Here is an 18,853-nt window from a genome sequence, read left to right as displayed (position 1 = left end):
TGTAAACCATATGGTGTGACAAGTCGGGTGCGAATTAGCCGCTCCGTGAGAAGTACCGAACCATTTTCTCTTTACGTTTTGCATCTTATTTAGATCCCAGGTGCAGCGAAACATCACTCATAGTGTATTAGAAATGCTGGGCTACGCCTTTAACCGCACAGGAACTAGTTTTACACATGCAAAGTCACAGAAGAAGCACAACTGAACATGGCGTGAGAAAAATCTGTGGCATCGCAGCACTTTGTGTACAGATCCAGACTCAGTCGCACACAGATGTACAAACTGATCAGTGCAAGCTAGCAATGTACTTTATCACTCCCAGTTGTTTTACTTATGTAAATAGGACTCACATTTTGAGTGAAAAATAAGCATGGCTGAGGTGCGTGGGACCTGGCGTGCCAACAGAGCCTATATTTCGAATCTAGAGCCCAGGGCAAGAGAACACAGCTATACATTGCCATAAAGAATACAAGGGATACATAACTTAAGAGCAGACACATAACTCCTGAACTTGACTAAACATTGTTTCAGGTAATATACAGTATAAAGGTGTTCGTAGAGGTAAAGCATAATGTCATCTGTCTCCTCTCTACTGCAATGTCATTACAATTATATTTACCATGAAGTTGGCTAAAATGCATCAGATCCTCCTTGGAAAGCTTGGCTTCCTCTGAAGGGCTCGTAGCTCCCACATCAGTAAAAGCTAAAATATATAAAAAGCATTAAAAATAAAACTATTTCCCCAGCATTTTCCGGTTCTCTCTATATGTCACATCATCACATTAATCCTTTGAATATCAATGCATAGCATTTAAAATGTAAGAAATATTGTACAAGTAATGGTTTATTTAAAGCGTATACATTTTTGCAGTTTTTAGAATACTTTATTTAAAAGGTCCATACTTTTATTTCAAGAGACCACGTGAAAAAACATAAACAACTTACCTGGAGGTATGTGCATTTTAAAGAGTAGCTTGAGCCGGTCAGTAAAGCTGCCATTGAACATCACATCTAAAACATTAAAATGAAAAGTGATAAACAATTATATAGGATACAGGTTTTTCCAACATGCTGTTTATATAGTGACGCATTTAATTTCAAAACACACAGAATACAGGATATTTCCTCACCAAATGCAAATGAAAATTCTTTAAAATTAATTAGACCATCAGAGTTTTCATCCAAGAGACGGAAAGTCCACAATGCAAGTGAGTCTACGCTGGGAGAGTATGCCCAGGGGCTGAGAAGATGGTAGAGAGTCCGGAACTGCTGGCAGTCTATGTGATATTGTTCTAGGTACGGCAGGCTTGGGTCATGATGACTGAGGATACTACTGTTGTTCACACTCCAGTAGCAAGACAAGAAGTGTTCTCTCTTGAATAAACACAATGAGATACAGTACATTACAATAAAAGGTCAAATATAATTGTTTGACAACCCTATAAAGAAATGTCATGCTTGATACTTTGCTAACAAGTTAACTGATTCAATCTCAGCTATTTTTAAGTCATAAAAGCCTATATACAACTAACTCTTTCAGAAATCTAAGGGAAAAGGGTTACCAAGTGCACCTGCACACTAGAATGACAAATCGTGCAGTCTGTATGCCCGACTGCATGCTCCTGCGACTCGTACACAATATCTTCTGGTTTGCTATGCTGCACGAACAATCAGAACATATCGCATGCAAGGTGGTGCAGTATAATAAAGGACAGAATGATTCCCATCATTCTAATGTTTACCCGGCCTTAGTTCCCTAGTCCATCTGTGGGCTAAAAAAAAAAAAAAGATTTTAAACCTACCGGTAAATCTTTTTCTCCTAGTCCGTAGAGGATGCTGGGGACTCCGTAAGGACCATGGGGATAGACGGGCTCCTCAGGAGACATGGGCACTAAAAAAGAACTTTAGGTATGGGTGTGCACTGGCTCCTCCCTCTATGCCCCTCCTCCAGACCTCAGTTAGAGAAACTGTGCCCAGAGGAGACGGACAGTACGAGGAAAGGATTTTTGTTAATCTAAGGGCAAGATTCATACCAGCCCACACCATCCACACCGTAAACTTGGAATATACGAACCAGTTAACAGTATGAAACAAAACAGCATCAGCCCGAGACTGATCAAAACTGTAACATAACCCTTATGTAAGCAAAAACTATATACAAGTCTTGCAGATGTAGTCCGCACTGGGACGGGCGCCCAGCATCCTCTACGTACTAGGAGAAAAAGATCTACTGGTAGGTTTAAAATCTTATTTTCTCTTACGTCCTAGAGGATGCTGGGGACTCCGTAAGGACCATGGGGATTATACCAAAGCTCCCAAACGGGCGGAAGAGTGCGGATGACTCTGCAGCACCGATTGAGCAAACATGAGGTCCTCCTCAGCCAAGGTATCAAACTTGTAGAACTTTGCAAAGGTGTTTGAACCCGACCAAGTAGCAGCTCGGCTTAGCTGTAATGCCGAGACCCCTCGGGCAGCCGCCCAAGAAGGGCCCACCTTCCTAGTGGAGTGGGCCTTTATTGATTTTGGTAACGGCAATCCAGCCGTAGAATGGGCCTGCTGAATCGTGTTACAGATCCAGCGAGCAATAGTCTGCTTCGAAACAGGAGCGCCAACATTGTCGGCTGCATACAGGACAAACAGTGCCTCTGTGTTTCTAACCCGAGCCGTTCTGGCCACATAAATTTTCAATGCCCTGACCACATCAAGGGACTCGGAATCCTCCAAGTCTCGCGTATCCACAGGCACCACAATAGGTTGGTTCATATGAAAAGATGAAACCACCTTGGGCAAGAATTGAGGAGGAGTCCGCAATTCTGCTCTATCCACATGGAAAACCAGATAGGGCTTTTGTGAGACAAAGCCGCCAACTCCGACACTCGCCTAGCCGATGCCAAGGCTAACAACATGACCACTTTCCAAGTGAGATATTTTAATTCCACCGTTCTAAGTGGTTAAAACCAGTGAGACTTAAGGAACCGCAACACCACGTTAAGGTCCCAGGGTGCCACTGGAGGTACAAAAGGCTGAATATGCAGCACTCCCTTGACAAAAGTCTATACTTCTGGAAGAGAAGCCAATTCCTTCTGAAAGAAAATGGACAGGGCCGAAATCTGAACCTTAATGGAGCCTAACTTTAGGCCCAAATTCACTCTAGTCTGTAGGAAGTGAAGGAAACGGCCCAGATGGAACTTTTCCGGAGAAGCATTCCTGGACTCACACCAAGAAACATACTTCCGCCATATACGGTGATAATGTTTAGCTGTCACGTCCTTCCTAGCCTTTATTAGAGTAGGAATGACCTAATCCGGAATGCCCTTTTCCGCTAGGATCCGGCGTTCAACCGCCATGCCGTCAAACGCAGCAGCGGTAAGTCTTGGAACAGACAGGTCCCCTGTTGTAACAGGTCCTGTCTCAGAGGAAGAGGCCACGGATCTTCTGTGAGCATTTCCTGCAGATCCGGATACCAGGCCCTTCGCGGCCAATCTGGAACAGTGAGAATTGTCTGTACTCCTCTTCTTCTTATGATTCTCAATACCTTGTGGATGAGAGGAAGAGGAGGAAACACATAGACCGACTGGAACACCCACGGTGTCACCAGGGCGTCCACTGTCGGCGCCTGCGGGTCTCTTGACCTGGCGCAATACCTCTGCAGTTTCTTGTTGTGGCGGGACGCCATCATGTCTATCTGGGGCAGGCCCCACTGACTTGCAATCTGTGCGAAGACTTCCTGATGAAGTCCCCACTCTCCTGGATGTAGATCGTGTCTGCTGAGGAAGTCTGCTTCCCAGTTGTCCACTCCCGGAATGAACACAGCTGTCAGTGCGCTTACGTGATTTTCCGTCCAGCGAAGAATCCTGGCGGCTTCCGCCATTGCCACTCTGCTCTTTGTTCCGCCTTGGCGGTTTACATGAGCCACTGCGGTGATGTTGTCTGACTGAATCAGAACTGGTAGGTCGCAAAGCAAATTCTCCGTTTGACGAAGGGCGATGTATATGGCCCTCAGCTCCAGGACATTGATGTGAAGACAAGCCTCCTGGCTTGATCAGAGACCTTGGAAATTCCTTCCCTGTGTGACTGCTCCCCAACCTCGGAGGCTCGCGTCCGTGGTTACCAGAATCCAGTCCTGAATGCCGAACCTGCGACCCTCTAGAAGGTGAGCACTCTGCAGCCACCACAGGAGAGATACCCTGGCCCTGGGGGACAGGGTGATCATCTGATGAATCTGTAGATGTGACCCGGACCACTTGTCCAGTAGGTCCCATTGGAAAGGCCTTGCATGGAACCTGCCGAAGGGAATGGCCTCGTAAGACGCCACCATCTTTCCCAGGACTCGAGTGCAGTGATGCACTGACACCCTTTTTGGCTTCAATAGGTCCCTGACCAGTCATGAGTTCCTGGGCCTTTTCTATCGGAAGATAAACCCTTTTCTGGTCCGTATCCAGAATCATGCCTAAGAAGGCCAAACGAGTCGTAGGAACCAACTGTGACTTCGGGATGTTGAGAATCCAGCCATGTTGTTGTAACACATTCAGCGAGAGTGATACGCTGTTCAGTAACTGCTCTCGTGATCTCGCTTTTATCAGGAGATCGTCCAAGTACGGGATAACTGTGACACCCTGCTTGCGCAGGAGCACCATCATTTCCGCCATTACTTTGGTGAAAATCCTCGGGGCCGTGGAAAGCCCAAACGGCAACGTCTGAAATTGGTAATGACAATCCGGTTCCGCAAATCTCAGGTATGCCTGATGAGGTGGATATATGGGAACGGTATGCATCCTTTATGTCCAGGGACACCATATAATCCCCCCCTTCCAGGCTGGCGATAACCGCTCTGAGCGATTCCATCTTGAACTTGAACCTTTTTAAGTATAGGTTTAAGGATTTTAAATTTAAAATGGGTCTGACCGAACCGTCAGGTTTCGGAACTACAAACAGGGTTGAGTAATACCCCATCCCTTGTTGAAGCAGGGGAACTTTGACCACCACTTGTTGAAGACACAATTTTTGAATTGTATTTAAAACTATCTCCCTTTCTGGGGGAGAAGCTGGTAGGGCCGACTTGAAAAAGCGTCGAGGAGGCACCTCTTCGAATTCCAGCTTGTAACCCTGGGAAACAATTTCTATTGCCCAGGGATGTGAGTGAACCCAGATGTGGCTGAAAAGTCGAAGACGTGCCCCCACTGGGGCAGACTCCCTCAGCGGAGCCCCAGCGTCATGCGGTGGATTTTGTAGAGGCCGGGGAGGACTTCTGCTCCTGTGAACTAGCTGTGGTTGGCAGCTTTTTCCCCCTACCTTTACCTCTGGCAAGAAAGGACGATCCCCGTACTCTCTTGTTTTTATGCGACCGAAAGGACTGCATCTGATAATGTTGCGCTTTCTTAGGCTGTGAGGAAACATAAGGCAAAAAAGTTGATTTACCTGCCGTGGCTGTGGAAACTAGGTCCGAGAGACCTTCCCCAAACAATTCCTCACCCTTGTAAGGTAAAACCTCCATATGCCTCTTCGAGTCGGCATCACCCGTCCATTGTCGGGTCCATAGGACTCGTCTAGCAGAAATCGCCATAGCGTTGACTCTAGAACCCAGTAGGCCAATGTCTCTTTGAGCATCTCTCATATATAAGACAGCATCTTTAATATGACCCAGGGTCAATAAAATGGTATCCTTATCCAGGGTATCAAGTTCCGCCGATAAGGTATCTGTCCACGCTGCTACAGCGCTACAAACCCAAGCCAACGCTATCGCCGGTCTGAGTAAGGTACCAGAATGTGTGTAAATGGACTTCAAGGTAGCCTCCTGCTTGCGATCAGCAGGATCCCTGAGGGTTGCCGTATCTTGGGATGGCAGCACTACCTTTTTGGATAAGCGTGTCAACGCTTTGTCCACCCTTGGAGAGGATTCCCACCGTATCCTGTCCTTATTCGGGAAAGGATACGCGATAAGAATCCTTTTGTCTGGAGATTCCCAAGCCTTTTCAAATAACTCGTTCAGCTCATGAGATGGGGGAAAGGTTACCTCAGGTTTCTTTTCCTTAAACATGTGCACCCTCGTGTCAGGGACAGAGGGGTCATCTGTGATATGCAGTACATCCTTTATTGCAATAATCATATAGTGAATACTTTTAGCCAATTTTGGCTGTAACTTTGCATCGTAGTCGACACTGGAGTCAGAATCCGTGTCGGTATCAGTGTCTACTATTTGGGATAGTGGGTGCTTTTGAGACCCCGAAGGTCCCTGTACATAGGGGCAGGCAGGGCTTGACTCCCTGTACACTCCCTGGACTCAGCTTTGTCCAACCTTTTGTGCAATAAATTTACATTAGCACTTAAAACATTCCACATATCCAACCAGTCAGGTGTCGGTGTTGCCGACGGAGACACCACAGTCATTTGCTCCACCTCCTCCCTAGGAGAGCCTTCTACCTCAGACATGCAGACACACGCGTACCGACACACCACACACTCAGGGAATCCTTTTATCTGAAGACCGTTCCCCCACAAGGCCCTTTGGAGAGACAGAGAGAGTATGCCAGCACACACCCTGCGCCAAATTGACCCAGGGAAAAAACAATATATCTTTTACCCAGATAGTGCTATTATATTCATCTGCGCCAAATTATGTGCCCCCCCCCCCTTCTTTCAAACCCTCTTTCACCGTGTTCAGCAGGGGAGAGTCTGGGGAGCTTCCTCTCAGCGGTGTGCTGTGGAGAAAATGGCGCTGGTGAGTGCTGAGGAACAAGCTCCGCCCCCTCAGCGGCGGGCTTCGGTCCCGCTGAAATCATTAAAAAAAGTGGCAGGGGATCTCTCATATACAGTGTAGAGTCTGTATATACTAATTTTTGCCAGATCGGAGGTTCCCCATTGCTGCCCAGGGCGCCCCCCCCTGCTCCCTGCACCCTTACAGTGCCTGCCATGTGTGTGTGTTGTGTGGGAGCACGTTACCTCAGTGAAGATCCGAAGTCTTCTGCCGCCTCTGAAGTCTTCTTTCTTCTAATACTCACCCGGCTTCTATCTTCCGGCTCTGTGAGGAGGACGGCGGCGCGGCTCCGGGATGAACGGCGAGGGTGAGACCTGCGTTCCGTTCCCTCTGGAGTTACTACAGTAGCCTAAGAAGCAGAGCCTAGCATTAAAGTAGGTCTGCTTCTCTCCCCTCAGTCCCTCGATGCAGGGAGACTGTTGCCAGCATACTCCCTGAAAATAAAAAACCTAACAAATTCCTTTCTTTCAGGAAACTCAGGAGAGCTCCCTGTAATGCACCCAGTCTCCTCTGGGCACAGTATCAAACTGAGGTCTGGAGGAGGGGCATAGAGGGAGGAGCCAGTGCACACCCATACCTAAAGTTCTTTTTTAGTGCCCATGTCTCCTGAGGAGCCCGTCTATCCCCATGGTCCTTACGGAGTCCCCAGCATCCTCTAGGATGTAAGAGAAATACATAAAAAACCCAAACATCTTAATGTGTCCAAATTTAATAGTATGATCTTAAACATTTTTCTTGTTAGTATTTTATTACATTTTCTCTTTGTATTTACCTGACTGAGATCCTGATTCTGAGATGGACGTATCAGCAAAGCTGTGCTAAAATATGCTATGTTGCAGGAGGCGTACTGTGTAAATAGAGGCCTCCTGCTGGCTTCTGTGATCTGCTGTTGCATTTGAAGACATGGCATTGGACCACTCAACAGGACTATCGGTCATTCAAGTATCGCTTAGGTTACTCAGGATGGCCGGTGTCTTCACACACCTAGGGCCAGTAATGACTCAGCCACTGGCATCGGCACGCCAAGAACATGGGGCCAACATCCCCCTCCCCGTTTTCTGGAATGCTGGCCATGTCTGCCCCTTCCCCGTCCACAAACAGCTGCAGCATGTCAATAATGCTTTGGCTTAGGGGACTCTGTGACTATTGCCACAAACATATATCTAAATATGCGCAGTACAGATCTCAAAACATTGGAGATGTTTGCAGACCTCTGGCTCAGCGTACATCTCTGAACCTGGTCTAATTTAGCACATTGAAACCCCTACATCGGGGCAAGTGCTGTACAATATCGCAATTGACTGAACAAAGTAATGTATGACCCTTATGCTTGAAAATGGACTATAGAACATATGCATATGATCTAAAAATGATCACTGTCTACAGGTACAACCTGGTTTTCCACTTCAGCTTCTATCCCAATACTAGAAGTCATTCGTCCACCAAGGGGTAGAACGGTCACATATTATCCAATTTGCCCAGTTGCATGTAGTAGATTTGAATTACATTTATTTGTCCTAATATGTGAAAACGAACATATATTCCTGGATGTCATTAAACATAATGCAGTAAACAGGATCTGAAGTGTAACTTCTGACAGCATATTCAATGTGGGCAAATACCTTTGCTTGGAAGAACAAACAGTTAATGACCTAGAACTACCTTAAATAAGTAAAACAGCTCATCTAGATCAGCGGGGCTGAACTTCACATCCTGCATGACAACTCGTACCTGCAGAAAAACATAAGGGAAAAGCATGTATGCTATGGTTATTATGCCATACATAAGGGGCATTTATTATATAATGAGGGACATTTATAAAAACAATCACTGGGAATACATAGTGCAGGCAGGCCGTGAACAATTGATACACATTTCTGTACACTTTAAGCCACTTTTACAACTATGTTGCTGACCTGTTTAAATAGTATGGAGAACGCTTGAGATCAGGGAAAGAACTCAAATAGATCTACACTGGTTGGAACCAGCGGGTACTGGGTCCTTGTGATCCAGGATGTGAGTGGCATCAGGACTTTATCTTCACTACTTTCAAGATGTTTAGAAAAGATCTAGTGAATTACTATTTTTATTCTAAGTGGATAGCGCTGTTCATCTTCCAAAAAAATAAATTTTTACATAATCTGTAATCTTGACAAGTTCTTGAAGCTCTACATTTGCAGTAGCTGTGAATACTTACAGTTGCTTCATATACAGCAACACGTATGATTTACTCCAATTCTCAGTCTGTATATAAGCCAAATTAGATATGTGCTTTATTGTATGTCTTTAAAACAAAACTAGACATCCCATAATTCTTTTTGACACCATATGCTTCTTGTGTAGTTCATGGAACACCTACCTACCATACCTAACATGTATATCATAAGCTCCATTTCACTTTTCATCCATTGAGGGGGACACTGTGTACCTCAGCTTTCCATCAATGGGCTCCTGGAAGTTTAGGATACCCGGCCCATGTAGTAAACTGGGACTGGTTACCTGTGACTTGTAATGGCACCCAGCCACGTGACCTGCACTCCGAGAGTTGCGTCAGAGAGTTTGAGTTTATCCTCAGCTGTCCCAGTCATTCTGCGTACACAGCAGGGAAGGGACTTGTAAGTTGTCCACTCTGAAAAATGAACTTTTCTCTTTGTGAAGTGGACAGCCCGTATTAAAAATATAACTGCCACTAATACAGAGGGAGTGCTGCTGAACAGTACAAGACACAATGGGTTTCCCCAGTCACACCCCAATGATGGTTGGGAGTGGGAATGACAGGTGGTACATGCTTAACATGACTCGGGAGAACCTTTGAGAGGGAGACCGCTTATTTCACCAGGTCGGTGAAGCTTCCTAGCTGGCATGGCATGGAGCCTCAAGGAAACCGAGCTGCAGGTTGGTCTTCTGTCCATGCCTTCACAAAATGTCACAGGTTTAATGTCTTTTTTTTAATCTATGGACACTGTTTACGGGCACTCAGCAACTGTTAAGCGTACTTACCCCTAGTGGCAGATTTGGAACCCAATATGGATCAACCAAATAACAGGACTTTTGTACTGTAAAAACGGTTATGCTTATAACTGCAAAGTTGCAGGCATTTGAAATCGGCCCATACACAGCTCTGAGGGAAGGTGACAAGAAACATACATTATAATGGCCTCCTAATAGTGGAGTAAGCCCTGATGTACAGTTTAGGTCTACAGCATTGAAAGTGTAATGACAAACGGTGTGCTAGTATACTCCATTTGTAGAGATGATTTTCAGTTGCCTCAAAGACTGCCTGCTTAATATATTATGACCTACGAGAATGGTGGGGAAATCCTACTTCACCAGCTCACCCTAAAACAAGAGAACTATGTTTTCAGTTTATTTATAATGTACTTAATATTCTAATGCAATGGTCAGTTTATTTATACTGTACTTCATATTATTTTTTTTAACATCAATATTTTTATTTAATTAGAAACAGAATTATAAGGGGTACTTAATACTCTAATGCTATGGTACGTTTATTTAAACTGTACTTAATATTCTAAAACAAGGGTGACAAAATGTTTTCAGTGACACACTGACATTTAGCACATACCACATTTTGTTTAGTGGTCATTTCTAAAGTCTGGATGACGTATAGACGGTTTCTTGTGCGCATGCTTTCCACGTCTTCATAGCGAATGGCTCCAAATCTCTAGGACAAGAAAAAGATCATCACTTCATATAAAAATAAGAGAGTTATGCTAAAACTTACCTTCGTTAACTTTTTCTTCAAGGTCCATAGGATCCACAGGGTTACCTTGGGGTATGCTTGGTGGAGACCAGGACAGGCTCTCAGGATGTACTCAGCCCCGCCCACAGCTCAGGCTCTTCATTTTTATATAACAAGCCCAAAGCATGAGCCGAAGAGGAGAGGAAAGAAGGAAGGATGGCACACACAGAAAACACGCTCTCACAATCAGGAGACGGGAACTGGTGACCGAGAAGAGTATCCCCTTAAAGCTAGTTGCATCAGAGTGGGCGCCCTGTGGGTCCTATGGACCTCGAAGAAAAATAGTCAACGAAGGTTAAGGTTTACTATAACACTTATTTTCTTCTTCAGGGTCCATAGTATCCACAGGGTTACCCTGGGGAAGTCCTAAAGCAGTAGTAATAGGAAGGGAACGCTCCTGGGTTGAAAGGAGGACATTGCAGCTAAGGATTGCATCCTGAGAGGCAAACGTATCAAAGGTATAGAACCTAAGAAACGTGTGGACAGAAGACCATGCAGTGGCCTAGCATAGTTGCTCAGCAGACACGCCACAACGGGTTGCCCACAAAGGCCCCACAGAGCAAGTAGAGTGAGCAGAGACTGTAATCGGTACTGGAAGATCAGTTTGCATGTAGGCCTGTAAGATTGTTAAGCAGAGCCAGCGAGCCAAAGTTTGTTTATGGGCCGGCCATGCTTGTGGAAATCATAGAGAAGGAATGAACGAACAAACGAACGAACAAGGAATCCATTTTCCCAGTGGAACCAGTACGGTCCACGTAGATCTTGAGAGCACAAACCACATCCAATGAAGCTTCCTCAGGTGAAAGGCCATGTGCATGGAAGGCCGGGACACGAATTCCTTTGCTGATATAAATCTTGGACACTACCTTGGGGAGATATCCCTGCTTAGTCCAGAGGACAGCATTGTTGCGATGAAAGACCAAAAAGGGGGGCGGCAGGAGAGTGCCCCCAAGTCAGATATTCTACAAGCTGAGGCAATGGCCATGAGAAAGAGTCTTCGCAGTCAACCTTTTGAGGCCAACAGTACCCAAAGGTTCAAACGGTGGCTGTCACAAGGCCCAAAGAACCAAGGACAAATCCCAAGGAGCCACTGGAGTTACAAAGGGAGGTTGAATTCGGAGTACCCCCTGAAGGAAGGTAACATACATCTGGCAAGGGAGCAAGTCTTTTATGGAACTAGACAGACAGAGCAGAGACCTGAACCTTTAGAGAAGCAAGGCAGAGGCCCATATCAAGGCCAGCCTGTAGAAATGCCAGGAGTCAAGAAATCCGAAACACCAGAGGATCATAGTGTCGATACGCACACCACTGAAAGTAAGAGTGCCATATGTCATAATATATGCGAGTAGAAACCTGTTTACGAGCACTATACATAGTCTGAATAACCGAACAGGAAAAAACTTTATCTCTTAGTATTGATGGCTCAAGAGCCACGTCAGTAAGCGAGCTAGGTCTGGGTGTAGACAGAAACCTTGAGATAAGTGGTCTGATTGAAGAGGAAGTGGGAAGGGCACGTCTATAGAGAGGGGCTGGAGATCTGTGAACCAATCGCATCTGGCCCCGCTGGGGCCTTCCTCTTTGAATTTGTGTAGCACTCCGGGAAGTAGAGATATGCTAGATGGGACTGTTAGAGCATCCACGAAAGTTGCACCTGGATCCCTTGTCCTGGACCCGTACACGGGTACCTTGTGGATGTGTCCTGAGGTCATGAGGTCCACGAAGACCCCATTTATTCACCAGAAGCTGAAAGACTTCTGGTTGTAGAGAACACTCTCTGGCGTGCACATCAAGGCGACTGAGGAAGTCTGCTTCCCAGTTGAGGACCCCAGAATGAAGATGGCGGAGATGGCGGGAAAATGGTGTTCTGTCCAGGCAAGAATGTGAGCTATTTCCTGCATTGTGGCAGCACTGCAAATGCCCTCATGCCAATTGATATAAGCCACTGCCGTTGCGTTGTCCTACTGACTTGCAAGGGAGAGCCGTGAAGTGGGTCCTGAGCCATCTGGAGGGCCTTCTAAAATGCCCAAAGTTTTAGAATGTTGATCGGAAGAGCTCTCACTGTTGGGGTCCAACGACCCTGAAAGGAGTGACTGCCCGTGACAGCTCCCCATCCTCGCAGCCTGGTGTCCATGAAGAAAAGTGCCCAGTGTTAGATTCTGAACGGTTTATCCTTGTCCAGGTTGGAGGCTTGTAGCCATCACGAGAGGGACGTCTAGATAGCCAGAGGCAATACCATAGTCTGAGATTTGATCTGCTTGGGCTGTCAATTCCACCTGTTGAGTATCAGGCGTTGGAGAGGCCTGGAGTGGAAATGGGCATATTCCACCATGTTGAAGGCAAATACCATTGAGCCCAGGATCTGTATCGCAGAGTGGATAGAGACTCTGCGACTGTGGAGTAAGTTGTGGATGCCTAATTGCAGTGCTGTTATTTTGTCCGGAGGAAGGAAGATGCGTTGCACCTAAGCACCCAGTTGAGCTCCGAGATGGAGCAGCCTCTGAGACGGGATGAGAGAGTACTTGGTCCAGTTGATCAGCAACCGTGAACCTGAAGGAATGACATGTTCACCTGGAGATGATGGTTGAGGACCTCCGGAAAATGTGCGAGTAGAAGGCGGTCGTCCAGGTAAGGATGTATCTGGAGTCCCTGCTCCCGAAGGTTGCCAGGTTATTGACAGTCTTGTCCAATTCTGATCCAAAAAGAAATTCGCCTGTGTATGGAAGTGCTTCTAGGGCCTTCTTAGCGTCAGAGTCCGCATTCCAGAAAAGAAGTCGGGCTACTACTGAAGTAGCCAAAGCCTTAGATGACAGAAGGGCTGTATTCAGAGCAGCCTCGCCAATGTAATAGGCGCATCCCTGATGTTGGCAATTAATGACTGTTGTTCCTTGGTCGCCTCAAAAGGGAAACTGTTTTTAAGAGTATCCGCCTAGTTTTCAATAACTTTACCCACCCAGGCCATAGCTGTGACAGGTCTGGCTGTGGCATCTGTAAGTGAATATAAAGACTTTAGACATGTGTCTAATTGTCTATCAGGCATGTACTTGAGGGAAGAAGTAGGAATAGGGAGAATGGAACTCCTTATCAAGCATGTCACATGAGAATCCACAGGAGGTGGATTTTCCCATTTTGTACAATCAGCAGCAGGTAACGGATAAAAGGAATTGAGTCTTTTAGGCACGTTAAATTCCTTGCTAGGAGTTTCCATGCCTCGCTCACAGCATTTGAGAAATGGTCTGAGTGTGGAAACTCAGGGCCTAATTCTGACCTGATCACAGCAGCAAATTTGTTCTCCAATAGGCAAAACCATGGCCCTCATTCCGAGTTGTTCGCTCGTTGCCGTTTTTCTCTATTTTGCGATTAGTCGCTTACTGCGCATGCGCAATGTTCGCAGAGCGCATGCGCTTAGTTATTTTACTCAACAGTTAGGTATTTTACTCACGGCATTACGAGGATTTTTCTTCGTTCTGGTGATCGGAGTGTGATTGACAGGAAGTGGGTGTTTCTGGGCGGAAACTGGCCGTTTTATGGGTGTGTGTGAAAAAACGCTGCCGATTCTGGGAAAAACGCGGGAGTGGCTGGAGAAACAGGGGAGTGCCTGGGCGAACGCTGGGTGTGTTTGTGACGTCAAACCAGGAACGAAACTGACTGAACTGATCGCAGTGGCAGAGTAAGTGTCGAGCTACTCAGAAACTGCTAAGAAATTTCTATTCACAATTTTGAGAATCTTTCGTTCGCAATTCTGCTAAGCTAAGATTCACTCCCAGTAGGCGGCGGCTTAGCGTGTGCAATGCTGCTAAAAGCAGCTAGCGAGCGAACAACTCAGAATGAGGGCCCATGTGCAATGCAGGGGGAGCAGATATAACATGTGCAGAAAGAGTTAGATTTGGGTGGGTTATATTGTATCTGTGCAGGATAAATACTGGCTGCTTTATTTTTACACTGCAATTTAGATTTCAGTTTGAATACACCCCACCCAAATCTAACTCTCTCTGCACATGTTATTCTGTCCCACCTGCACTGCACATGGCTTTGCTGCTGCGATCAGGTCTGAATTAGACCTGAGGCCACTACCACCTTTTGGCGTTTACACCAAGGATCTTTTGATTTAGGTGCTGGTTAAGCATCTTCTAGTTGGAGGGAGAATTTAACTGCCATAACTAAGGATCTTATTCAGTAAGAATTGCAAATTCTGCTTTTCAGCAGAATTTGCAATCCTTTCACTCGCAAGCGGGAAGCCACTGCCCGCCACGCACACACTGTGATCACGCTAAAATTGTGGCACGATCGCAATTTCAGAGTGAACTCAGAAATTATGGAAGCCTCCTGTGGGCGCAGCCAGGCTGCAACAGCAGAAGGCCCAGCGCCATTTTTAAGATCAGAGTGGCTGCATGTCGCCCAATAACGCCACCAAAGTGCCCCCCCTGCTAACACAGACAAGCCCCTGTTCCCCTGCCGCTTCCCCCGCAACACTCAGTCTCCGTATGGAAATGGAACGTTGCCACCCTGCGTACGCCTCTGCCTGTCAATCAGGCAGAGGTGTTCCTAATTACTGCGAGTCACCTGCAGTAAATATGGGCGCGTGCGCAGGACGGGCCCTGTGCATGTGTCCACGGGGTGATCGCAAAAATTCTGGTTGGATCATGATCTGCGATCCAACCTGAATTAGCCCCTATAGCCGCTACATTAAATTTAGGTTTGCACCTCTTCCTCCCCAGAGAAAGAGTTAGCCTCAGAGAGATCAGCATTATCTGCTTCAGCAGAAGAGTCCTCAGAATTTGAGAGTGGTGAGGATGGCACAGTACGCTTGGTGGCAGTAGGCATAGGTAGTGGTACCTGGCCTTGCAATATATTATGGAACGCAGCTGATGAAGCTGCCAGACTAGAATCATAGGGGGAGTCACAGATGGGGCTGCAATATGGTTAGCAATTTTAGTCAGCATGTGCAAAAATGAGGCCCATGGAGGCTCCTATGCTGGCAAGTTGGGATTTGACCGGAGGGACAAAACAAGAGGTGCACTGATCGTCTTGCAATAAATCCTGAGGTAAAACCTCTGCTGAACAGGTTCTACATGACACTATGGCAGGGGCCCCAGTCTGTTTAGCTGCCTTGCAAAGAAAGTACACACACAATATGGTAATTGGCAGAGTGTAACCGAGAACAGTATGTGACAATAAGCCGGCACAAATACAATAAATTGTAATGTGGGCAAAGTAAACCCTGTACACACCAGTATCTATGGGTTACTGAGAAAGGAAAAGCACAGGGAAAGGGATATAATGTCAGAAAAGCACAGACAGCAGAACTAGCATAAGTCACATACAATGCAGAAAATACAATTTAACTGCAGTGGGCATTAATTTCATCTACCCAGCTAATAGAGCTGGTAGGAAACAGTGCTGTTTATAACCTGACTCCAAAGAGAGGTATTCAGGAAGACCAAACCCAGCGTTCCTGGAGACCTGCAGAGCTCTTGCAATAGTTGTTCAGCATCTCTGTGAGGGAGTAGAGTGAAGGAGGAGAGCCTAGGAGCTCAGCAGAAGGACACCCTGAGCTGGGGAGGGGTCGCTGAGAAAATGCTGCCTCCCCTTGCTGATGTTCCCTGGCATTAACATGTGTCGCCAGCACCAGTAATATATGTGCCCTGGTGGTCTAGTGAAGCCCCAAGGCACGCCATGGTCTGGGTCCACGTCAGCACCGGCGGTCAGTCTCCCGGGACTGGAGGGATATTGCTGCCCTGATTGCGGGTTCCGCAAGTGGGAATCCACAGTGTCCGGATGCAGTCCAGGGTTCCCCTGTGTGCTCCCGCTAGTGGAAGGCTGCAGGATCCCGCCGAGAGTGGCTGGTGTCACGGCGCAGGTGATGGAGTAGCAGCGCTGGCGTCCAAGGGACTGCCTGGCGCTGCTTGCTCAGTGAAAAAAAAAAGAAAAATTAAAAATGAAAAAGCTTGGGCTGCAAAATGCAGCCCCACTGTTACCCGGAGACCAGCTCCTGCTGGCACCAAACAAAAAGTGAAGAGCCTGAGCTGTAGGCGGGGTATGAGGGAAGAGGGGTCCAGTGCATCCTGGGTTATCTTGAAAAGCTTTGTTGTTCGATGCCTGTCCTGGTCTCCACCAAGCATACCCCAAGGTAACCCTGTCGAGACTATGGACCCTGAAGAAGAAGTGATGACTTTTGTGGTCAGTTAAGCTTTGTTTACATTTTTGCTACATTCTACATATTTTCTGGGTTTAGATTACACAGTATATGGGTAACTCACCACTTCAAAGCTTTTCATTTAGTATTTAGACCACATTTGCAATGTTAAAGGACTCTTAATACATACAGTATTATGTGTGTGTACGTATATGTATACACCAACAAGGGTGAGGTTGGGTCAGGAAACATACAGAGTCCTGTCCCAGGAATATTACATACAACTTTAACAGTGAATTGTGGAAGTAGGAAATCCTTATATTGTCACAGAGTTCAAAAGCCCCACTAAATGCATGGCAGATCAGGTCCCTTGTGTAATGAAATACTATAAATAAAGGCAAACTGAACAGAACTGTATTTGCTGTATTAGTTAATTCTATAATTTTGAATTGGATCCATTAAGGATAAATATAGGAGAGGCACATACAGATGTGTCCACTGACATCTAGCCTCCCTGCACGTTAAACAGCCCTTCTAGTCGAGCCATACCGCAGCGTGACTTAGTAGAGCCGAGCATCTTTACATGAGCCTTTTTCCATTAAAATGCGTGTTATTCACAAAATGATGCGAAGACGACGCACAAGTAGCTTTTGCTGATTAAAATTATATGTGGCGTGCCTATGTGTTGCCACTATGGCTGTATCTGTATACGAAATGCTACACTACAGTATTTTTAAAATACTGTCATGGTCGCACACAGAATACAGGCATTCCGCATATAACTTTAATCAGCAGAGTCTGCTTGTGCGTCCTATTTACATTTCAGCAAAAGAAAAAGGCCTCACACTAACGCCGTTGCACAGTATCTGTCAGTTCACTCTCGCTAGGCATATCCCGCTGCATGGCATATTGAGGCAACATGTATGAATACACATCTGCAGGCGAGGGAAATATGATCAACATATATGCCCTCCCATCCTCCATACTCTGAGCTCCTTTTCTGGAGTTGCATGAACCAACATTTAGTACATACTGTACCACATTTTCTCTGGAAACACTGGGATATGGAGGCTAGAATGGGAACTTTAACTTTAGCTTCAAGCTCTTACCCCTCTATAACCCTGTAGCCTGATGGTTAATGAAACAGGATGGAATGAGTCAAACTAGATAGAAAATAATATGTTTCTACAAACCATAACAATCAGAAAACAATAACAAAGAACATGTTTAAAGTGGGGCTATCCAGAGAAAAAGATTTAACAGAAGTATAAAAACCCTTCTTTCATCAATGTGAGGGACACTGGAAACACTGTGGACGTACAACAGCTGGCATCTTTGGTTGCAAACATTTTTAAACTGTAAAACTTTGTGAACATTTGTATCAGCTATTTGGCCATCCAGCCAAGGCCCTGTGTGCAGGGCCTAATCTGGTTGATTGTGAGATCACATTTTCGGAAACAGGCTCACCTATACAAATTTAAGACTGGCGAATTATCAATCTAGCAGTGAACTATTTTAATGCTAGCCAAAGTCTCTCGTGGGTGTTACAGAAGACCAAATAGCCCTCAATCGTGCACTTCAAGGGCCAAAGCCCTAATAATGTCCAGAGAGTGAAGAGAGCTTTATACTTCCAGGTCAAACTGATGGGGGGAAAAAGTCAGATTCTGTTTGAGCTAAAACAATTAGTTATCAGGAACCTCAGATTCCTCATAATACTGAATATTTAGTCTGCAGGACAACTTGTACTACAGTATATCTCCTGCTCCCTGCCTCCTGTTGGAATGGAGGGTTAGCCCTTACTCAACTGCCTGGAAAGAGGCAAGCTGAATAAGCTGTACATTAGTCTGATGCAAAGATTTAGCCGAGGCTAGATGTGCCCTCTCAGTAGGAGCCCCACATAGGTGAGTGAGGCTACTGGCCTTCCCCCTCACATAATCTGCAAATTGCATCCGTCACAGCAAAGACCTAGCAAAACCTTTGCCGCTACCCTCCTCCACCCTCCTCCACACGGCTAAATCCTGGCTGTATACCTTTTCCCAGACACATCATATCGGCATCAAAGTGTCCTGTTTTGGGTTCCTGGCTTCAACCTCCAACGGTCTGGCTGCAACCTACAACAGGTGGAACCTCAACACTGCTCTGGATGTCAGGGAACAGATATCTCAGTGTACACTATTTCCCACGCCGGCTTTCGAACAATCTT

At 46.1% G+C, this 18,853-nt stretch overlaps 1 protein-coding gene across 3 annotated transcripts in view; it reads right to left on the bottom strand.

Annotated features, from left to right (window-relative positions):
• TBC1D8B (TBC1 domain family member 8B) overlaps positions 1–18,853 on the bottom strand; it is a 235,323-nt gene that overhangs the window by 20,708 nt on the left and 195,762 nt on the right. For all 3 annotated transcript variants that reach the window (XM_063937365.1, XM_063937367.1, XM_063937366.1), the window contains exons 14-18: positions 10,341–10,439; positions 8,417–8,485; positions 1,131–1,374; positions 946–1,011; positions 620–703 (exon numbers count right to left, since the gene is read on the bottom strand). In XM_063937365.1, the coding sequence (XP_063793435.1) occupies positions 620–703; positions 946–1,011; positions 1,131–1,374; positions 8,417–8,485; positions 10,341–10,439 (562 nt within the window). The remainder of the gene's footprint in view (positions 1–619; positions 704–945; positions 1,012–1,130; positions 1,375–8,416; positions 8,486–10,340; positions 10,440–18,853) is intronic.

This window comes from Pseudophryne corroboree, chromosome 8, assembly GCF_028390025.1.
Source record: "Pseudophryne corroboree isolate aPseCor3 chromosome 8, aPseCor3.hap2, whole genome shotgun sequence".
Classification (NCBI taxonomy): Eukaryota; Metazoa; Chordata; class Amphibia; order Anura; family Myobatrachidae; genus Pseudophryne; species Pseudophryne corroboree.
Note: the sequence above shows the minus strand (reverse complement) of the source record. Positions and strands in the feature narration are given on the sequence as shown.